The following is an 8970-nucleotide window of genomic DNA, read 5'->3' on the forward strand; positions in this document are numbered from 1 at the left end:
GTAAGGAAGGGTGGGATTTAACACAGGTCCTCGGGGAAGTAATTCGCGTCTGTTCCCATTTGTCATATTGTTCCCACTTTAGAGCTGCCCAAGCTCTTATCAGCTAGTGAGTAAATGGAAAAGGTATCGCAACTTTACTTCATCAACAGCTTTATACAGGTACAGTGGGGAGCGTCTGCTTAGCAGCTTCCAGATGCTTCGCGGTTAGTGGCCCTTCAGTTGTTCATAACTTTCTGGCAGAACACGGGGCAGGAATAGATACCGAATGAACGCCGTCAGCTTTAACCCTTCTATTAGGGGTCATCACCATTTTCCCATCCGTAGCGTATGTACTTGCGCTCCGCTGAGGTTTATCATGCAGCATTTGAAACTATGGTAGATGTACTTTAGGATCAGGTTTGCTTTTTCGTTGCCACCAATGCAGCGTCTCGAGACTTTCCTGAAGACGAAAGAAGACGCAATGCTCGGACAGAGTATATATATTCGGCACAGGGAAGGCAATTGGTCTACTGACATGGCTTGAAGGCCAGCCCACCGGGCGTGGTACAAAGGCAGGTAAAAAAGTCAAAAGAGGCCTTGCGCTAATATATAGGAATAAACAACCACCGTGCCACATTATTGTGCAGGAGAATGCACCATAAACTTACACTTGACATCTTTCCTCCTAATTGGCTACAATAAAGACCATAATTTTGCTTGCAGACCGCTTTAAAAAATATGTTTGCTAACCCCTTTTACCTGTTTTAAATTTTTAACCTTAGAGAAGCAAAAGCTTCTTAGATAAGGCACGAAAACACCCGTGTTTAAGTTAATCATAGCCGATAGGTCGTCTGCGACTCGGCCCCTATTTAGGAGATCGCCGCTTGTGTGATTCGGCCTCTGGTTACTGGCGTGATCTTTCGTAGTAACGATGCAAGGACTCTTAAGACGTGCTGTGACAGCTTCCAGGTTTCTTGTAGTATGTTCAAACATCCGCACCCGTAATTATGTAGGCTCAGCCAAAACGCTTTTTGAGGATTCACGAGTACAGTGCTATGGGTCTCCTGGAAAAAGCCAAAATTGCTGTGCCCAATTTTCGTATTGCAACGAATATGGAGGAAGCTTCAAAGGCTGCTGATGAGATTGGTTCGTTGTGTTTTTTGTCTATACCTTCCTTATTTAGCCAAGCTCTCAAGCAGCCCGGATTTCGTCGTCAAAGCTCAGGTTCTCGCCGGTGGTCGTGGGAAGGGTGTCTGGGATAGTGGTCTAAGAGGTGGTGTGAAAATAACATATAGGTATTTATTTGTTTTGGTTTTATCGTAGTGTGTTCTTTTGTGCAATTAATCCTTCTTTTTTGTACTTTATAGCAAGGACGAGGCTCTCGATGTCTCGAAGCGTATGCTCGGTCATCGAATTTACACGAAACAAACTGGTGAAGCTGGTACAGTTTGCTCTGCTGTGAGTATCGTCGAGCGAAAATACCTACATCGGGAATTCTACTTTGCCATCGCCCTTGATCGTGTTTCTGCTGGTCCGATTATAATCGCCAGCTCTCAGGGTGGCGTCAATATTGAACAAGTCGCGGAGGAAACACCTGAAGCTATCATTAAGGTAAGACTATGTACATGATGCAGAGGAGTGTTAACCCAGTTCTTCAAAATCTTGGAAAATAATCTTGCGTCTCAATATACCACCACGAACGAATGTGACCTCATTGTCCAAACGCAAAATGCGAGAGTGTGCTGTACCAGCAAGCTATGTATTGATGTTAATCACATCATTTTCGTCGCAGATTCCGGTCGATATCATGGATGGTCTGTCCATGGAAACAGCCAAGAAGCTAGCCGTTGATATGGGTTTCAACTCGACCGAGACTCAAAAAGAAGCTGCTGATACTTTTGTGAAACTCTACAAGCTCTTCACTGATACTGATGCCACACTGGTGGAGATAAATCCAATGGCTGAAGACAATGTTGGTAAAGGTTAGTCGGCCATCGTCCTGGCTCCTTATTTCAGTTTCTGTTTCTGATTTTTTTTCACCTCTCTTGTGTAATAGTTCTCTGCATGGACTGCAAAATGACTTTTGATGACAACGCGGAGAAGAAGCAGCCAGGGATTTTTGCGCTTCGAGATTGGTCTCAAATGGATGAGCGAGACGTGCGAGCAGCGAATGCTGATCTCAACTATATCGGCCTTGATGGCACCATCGGTTGTCTTGGTACGCAAGTTTATTCGTTCGGATTGGAATAGGTAATGGGTTTGGGTTTTTTCTTCAAAATTAGCAACCACTATCCTATGAGTCTGTTTCGAACCATTTTTCATTGGGGAAAGGGGCCAAATCGTATTTTTAATCCGCTCTCATATTTTTAGCCTATTGATTCAGCATATTTTACTGGAGCTCCACACTTTTGCTGATGTTCCATGTCTTATATCCTGGTTTCTGGTCGTATTCTTTGGTTAACGACGAATGGATATCACAGAATGAACTTAATTTTGTCTGCCTCCTATTACGAACTTCACAGTCCATCACGAGATTATGCATATAGATGAATTAGTTCCTATGACTTTAGAAATAGTGCGGAGCTGCGAGGGCATTTTTACCCAAAAAACTTATTTTATAACTACATCTGCGTATCCATAATTGTTCTGTGTTACTGGAAGGCATTATTGACCTATTTTTTATTGCGGATTGTGAGAAGAGGTCATGGCGGAACCGTTGCTTTGGCTACAGATTTTGTCGCCTTTCGGGAGGTCACTTTTCGGATGAAAGCTCGTTCATTTCATAGTATTGAGGGGTTTACTACTTTTTAATGGATTTAGAGTGGGCCTGTTTGTTTGAGTAATCCTTTTGCTACATTATAATGTAAAACATATTCACAACCTCTTGATAAATCGTTGCGGCTTTAAGTTCATGATGAATAAAGCATTTACCATGATCAGTGAATTTATTTTGCCCCTAAAGTCCCTTGTTTTTTTATCAAACAGGCTTTCTTTTGTCTTAGTGAAAATGGCGGACTTGTTTACTTAAAGGCCTCTTTAAAATGTTAGCAGCAAGTCCCTGAATTTGTGTGTTTACGACAGGCGTTTGATTAACGTGCTCGTACTCTTTGAAGAAAGCTACAGCGTGTGTTTAGTGGACGGTATCATGTTTTGGTTAGTCATTTAGAAATAACTGCTGTGCAACTTTTTTTTAGTTCGTTGATTCAACAAGCAGCCAGTCATGGTGCATTTCAAGCGACCTTATTTATTCGGAATTTCGATTCGGTTGACCTCCATTGCACATAAAAGGCTAGTGTTTTTCCACACTTTACAATTGATTAACGATCTATTTCATTTGACACCCAGTTTTATGTGGTTTTTACATAGCTTGCGAAGTTGGGTGATAATTTGATCTGCCGAGTTTTCGGGCCTTAAAGGTGGTGTACGCGTAGCCTAGGTTGCATTACAGTCATCGTCACATTATTTTCCTACCACTAAGCAGATACTTGTCCTTAGGATCAGAATGTTCCACTCAAAGTGCTTAATCTTCTCCCCTATAAAGCAATTGCTCGATTCCATCAAGGCTCACAGTCCAACTTTTAGGCGGTCGCACTTTGTTTTGGGGTTATATTGCGTAAATTTGTGGTTTGATGACGTTATTCTGCGCGGGTGTGAGGTTACCCTGTACGGAAAATTAGGACTGCATTTTCTCTCTCCGACAGTGAACGGCGCCGGTCTAGCTATGGCAACAATGGACATCATCAAGCTGTACGGCGGCTCACCTGCCAATTTCCTAGATGTGGGCGGTGCGGCGACGACGTCGCAGGTGAACGAGGCCTTCCGTCTCATCACCTCCGATCCCAAGGTGCACGCAATTCTCGTCAACATCTTTGGTGGTATCATGCGCTGCGATGTCATCGCGCAGGGCATCGTTGCTGCCGCCTCTGAGCTTAACATCAAGGTGCCCCTGGTGGTGCGTCTGCAGGGTGAGTAATGTTGGCGTTCGAGCGGATACTTTCAGCAGTAGCTTTATTATTGGGATATCACTCTCAGGATCGAATTAAAGGAGATTCCAAAGGCCCGCTACGCAGTTGACCACTTTAAACCAAAGCCTTAGTTGAAGTAACTTAGAAGATTAGTAGGAGCAAAGTTGAAGGTCTTGTCATTTCACCGTCGTGAAGATAAAGTTGTTCTTGATGTTTCCTCTGCTCACTTGATCAGAAAGCAGTCGTATTTCAAAATTACTTACGAGACAAAAATGGTGATCCCAGCTGTGAACCCCATTGAGGCTGAACGATGCTATGCAGCAAGCAAAGCCGTTGTAAATCACTTTTCACAGTATCCTTTGTCTTAAAGTCAAGATTACACACCTGCTTTCTGTACCCACACGTGATTTCAACTTACTCTCCATCCCAATGTTGTCCGGCTTCTTGCCACCCAAGGTATGCATTTGATCCTGTGGGCAGGGTTTCAGTTCTTTCAAATTTTGCCTTGCTCCAGTAGTGCTTGACTTGCAGAACTGGAGATCGGGAGTGGTTGCTGGGAGTCAACGCGATTTACAATACTTTTCTGCTCCGAGCCTCCACCTTTAGCAATACATAGAAGTTTGTCTCCTTCTGTGACGTTCTGGCTAGTTAGGATGTTGCTACCACCGACGCAGCGCTTCAGGTCATCTCTGAAGCCACAGTAGAGCCTAGTGCTCTGGAAGTTGCTCCATATGGGGTTTGGGAGAATAGCAGGCTGGAAGCTGAACCTTGCGAGACTGGAGTGATCCTTCTGCCCTCCCCTCCACCTTTGGTAAATCACCCCTTTCTTCTTTCCCTTTTTAGGCACCCGAGTTGATGATGCGAAAGCCATTATCGAGAGCAGTGGATTGAAGATTCTCGCTTGCGATGATTTGGATGAGGCCGCAAGTATGGTATGTTTGAGAGAGAGAGAGAGAGAGAGGCTCTTGTTACACACACACACTTTGATAGGCAAGTCTATTGTGACACGATTGATTAGCATCTATGGTAGAGATAAACAACTAGGGTGCTTCAAGTCTAGAATGTAAATGAAGGCGCTATTATTCGTTGGTAGACCCACCCTCGCTTCTAGCGACTGTTGTGAATCTATTTGTCTTACCTCTGGCTCACACATTCACACAAAGCAAATGAGGCGTCTGAGCTGTGTCAAGGTTTGCTTTTATCACATGAGTGATTTTGAATCAACTGCTTCATATTTGGCGGCGTGATGCAATATTCCCACTGTCTCACTTGCCGTTACCTTATCACCAGGGCTTGTGACTCTGTGATATTTTGCATCTGGTGGTACGACATGATCTGACACACTGACATCATTTCTCAATCCTGCTGTTCGTACTTTTTACCTCAAATATTCTCCACCATGGCGCGGAAAAGCTGCTTTTGTTTTGACAATTTAACTAGACTCAGGGTCTGTTAACCGATGAAAGGGCCAAGCCGTTTGAGCTGCTCTGTAGGTCTGGAAGTGTGAATCCATCTAATCTATTCAAAAAGATTTTGGCCTTCATCAATCCAAGTAATGTACCTCTTGTAGCATTGAGAGCCTAAATAAGGGGTGCTGCGGTATACCTCGTAGGCTTTTTTACACAGTCCCTGTGGGCGGCGCTTGCGGCGTTTTCGCTGCCTTGGCGTGGTGGATTTGCTGCGTGTGAACCTCCTGTGGCAAGATAGGCTCCAGGGCTTAAAAAGGAATCGGCGATCACCTGTTTGAATCTGCAATGCCTCTACATGCCCAATGCAGTTATTGTTTGTTGCTTGAAACAGATTGCATAAACACGATGCACTGGCATTGCACACGCTTGCTTAGGCAAGGTCGTGCGTCCGCACCGGGATTCTTGTCATTCTTGCGTGTGTGTGTGCAGTGCAGCTCTGTGTGGAAAAAAGGCAAGCACATCTAACGCTGTGTCAAATTCAAGTGCTTTCTTTTCCATCTTGAGACCTACTTATTTTCAACAACGGTTATTCACTAATCGAGGTGCTCGAAATGGTTCCACGTTGCTGGCCTGCTTCCGACTGAAATTGTAATATTCTTTAGTAGCGGTGTTTGACTGGTAGCTGCTGCCTTTTTACAGGTTGTGAAATTGGCCGACATCGTGGCCCTGGCCCGTCAGGCCGCCGTCGACGTGAAATTCGAGCTGTTGATGTAGGGAATGTTGCACTGAACTGCACTGCAGAAGGAATGCACACGCCTCCTGCCCCGTACTTTTTACTCATCATTCTCGCTGGAGATTGCTACTTTGCTACCAAAGCTGACGACGTCGAAGTCTGTAATGTCTGCATATCTCGGTCTTTTCTTTCAGCTTGCCTATCCCCTCTCCACCCCCCTTACCCTCCTCCTCCCTGCTTTGGATAGTTAGAGGCACGATAAATCAAATATCAAAGATGTATAGATCCATAGTCTCTGACTCCTCCAATAGACTACTAAAGCTGTGTGGATAGGTGGAACGCCCACAATCTTGGTGGTTAAGCTTGTATTAGTTAACCTCGTGGAGATCACCCGGGTGGAGTCGGCATGACCTTGTTTATCTTCTGAGGAGTCTCACGTGATTTCGGGGCCCTGGTCACTGCTGCCCGAAAGTGCCTACTCGGTGTGCACACCTGAAAGCCTACAAGGCGGTGGCGGTTCCAGTTCCGGTCCAGAACCGAAAAAAATTAGATAGCCATGTCCTCGCGGCGAACAGCAAGCCTAATTCTCAAGAGGGTTATAACATGTCCTGTGTTTAAACCACTAATCAAGCAAAGGACCAGTCTGAGCCCAAGCATACAGGCTAAGCTCTGCAGATGTGAACTGAGGCTTCAGAATGAATAACGCAGAAAGGAGCGTTCGACACCTCACTGGTGCAATAGAGTAGAGATGGAAGCGACCGGAACGGGACTCAGGGAAGACGATGGTATAGTTCCGCCCTTTGTGAAGTGCAGCTGAAAGTTCAGACATGAATTTGTCGGCGTACTACTCCATTCAGAGGCTCCGAGCTTATTTGCCGAGAACAAAACAACTTCCAGAGGGAAAAAGTCGACCTACAGGTCCCTTTGGAGCTTCCTACCCCGACGATGCAGGATTGATATCGAAATAGCCTTTAAAGTGCCATGACCGGATTCGTAAAAGCGGACCTAAGTACCAACCATTCCACCTTGGAAAGAAGTCAACGGCAAAACCAGACCGTAACCGCCATTCCAGTCAATGCCTTCTAGAGGCGGCATACACGTTGTGACTGGTGGACCCTGATGCGATTCCTCAAGTAAGTAGTAGAACTAAGGACTTATTCCAATGCTTTGTACCGAGTAACTAACGACAAAACAGGAGCAACAGTTCCTGAGCTGTTTACAAGCACGAAAATTAAAGACGTTGACAGAGCAAGAAATTCTACACACCTCATGCAAGGTCAAATTCCAATTGGCAACAAGTGCCTTAAGTAACTAACCCAAGTGTTTACAACTCCCTTGAATTGATTAATCAAAGCAGTTGGTGTCCCTATGAATTTGAACGGTGGGACACACCACCGAGACCGACGGTACAATCAATGCGCAAAACAGGCCCCTTGAGGTACGGAGGTCAAACACTCCGTGGTCGAACTACCCCCAGGAAATCAATCCAAAATTACCATCATGGCATTCACCTAACTCCCCAGTCAGATAGAAAACCGATGCATGACTTTAACATGGAATTATGCCCAGAACCTTGGAAAATGACTTTAAGGAAAAAAATGACAGTGTAACAGGTCAGAGACAATTTATTCAAATAAAACAAGCATCTTGTGAACCCACCACAACCTAGTGCAATTTACTCAAACTACCTGTTCTAAACATACCATTACACAGGCTTGCTCCCGATACCAAACTGGAAACGAATGACACCTGACAAACAGAAATAAATCATCAAATGGAGTGCAAAATGTATTAGCAAGACACCGAGGATGTCTAAATGTACCTCTTTCATGGAAGAGAGTCCAGAGGATAAACGTAACAGAAGGTATGTAAAAAGAGTTGTAGGTTTGATGATAACGAGTACTTGCAGTTCGTTTTGAAACCATTGAGGGCTCCTGTGAAACGAAATACGACTCCTCTTACCAACTTACGCTGAGTGCGCACAATTAGCACCAAGTATTGGACTCACAATAAAGAAATTGGGAGTATGAAATGGATTGTTGGTAGTTGGAGATCACGTCATCTAAATAGGGAGATAAGTGACTAGTGGAGGCTAGCCAGTACCGGGTCCTCCCAATTCTCGTTGGTCAGATCAAAACCGAGTGCAAAATTAAAATCGGATGACACAGAAGGAGACACACAAGCGGGATTAAAATCAAGGGCAGGATCGGGAGAAGTTGGAGCCGAAATATACGGCTGCCTTTGTTCAAGCATGAAGCATCTAGAATCAGGGTTATTATAATTAACAAGAACTTGCCTTGCAGATAACTCCTTTAAGTCAATCTGGGACTTCTCGTATAGCTTTTTGTAACGATAGTAGGCATCTTTAAACATTTCCAGTTGCAATTTCAACCTCTCTAATTCCAACTTCTTAGTTTCACGATACTGCCGAGCTGTGAGGGCTGCAACTGTCTTCTTCCTACTGGAGCAAGAAGCGGAAAAACTAAGGCTAAAACATAAAAATGCCAAACTCAAACCAACCCACGCCGCGCTGGATCCATGTCGAAAAACCGAAGGACGTCAATGGCGGAACGAATAAATTAAAAGATGTGGCAGTTAATTGCAACTCAACGGATTTATTTAAAAACATGAATAGCACAAAGTACTAGACGTCAGAACTGGTATATAGTACGGAAATGGAAAAAGTGGGAAGAGTTGCACCCTTCCATATTTAATAATCAGTCAAAGCAAAGTTCCACAAGAGTTTTTTGCTTTAAAACATTTATTTCTTAAACAGTTAAAATCTTTATATTTTTGCATTCTGGCATAAAGAACTGCAACAATATGGTTTTACAGTTTAATGCCGAATGGGGAAAGTGCGTCGTAATGCTGATGTACTAAACTG

At 44.3% G+C, this 8970-nt stretch overlaps 2 protein-coding genes across 2 annotated transcripts; one reads left to right on the forward strand and one right to left on the reverse strand. All coding sequences in view use genetic code 11, as the record gives it.

Moving 5' to 3' along the window:
- Positions 1-910: 910 nt before the first annotated feature.
- Positions 911-6127, forward strand: EGR_07309 (Succinyl-CoA ligase [ADP-forming] subunit beta; the record flags this gene model as incomplete). Its single annotated transcript, XM_024496558.1, has 9 exons — positions 911-958; positions 993-1125; positions 1163-1274; positions 1347-1590; positions 1772-1961; positions 2036-2197; positions 3681-3944; positions 4788-4876; positions 6053-6127. The coding sequence occupies 9 exons, from the start codon at positions 911-913 to the stop codon at positions 6125-6127; spliced, it is 1317 nt and encodes a 438-aa protein (XP_024349034.1).
- Positions 6128-7091: 964 nt separating this feature from the next.
- EGR_07310 (hypothetical protein) lies at positions 7092-8626 on the reverse strand (the record flags this gene model as incomplete). Its single annotated transcript, XM_024496559.1, has 3 exons — positions 7092-7214; positions 8190-8547; positions 8607-8626. The coding sequence occupies 3 exons, from the start codon at positions 8624-8626 to the stop codon at positions 7092-7094; spliced, it is 501 nt and encodes a 166-aa protein (XP_024349035.1).
- Positions 8627-8970: the final 344 nt, after the last annotated feature.

Source organism: Echinococcus granulosus (assembly GCF_000524195.1).
Source record: "Echinococcus granulosus chromosome Unknown EG_S00074, whole genome shotgun sequence".
NCBI lineage: Eukaryota > Metazoa > Platyhelminthes > Cestoda > Cyclophyllidea > Taeniidae > Echinococcus > Echinococcus granulosus.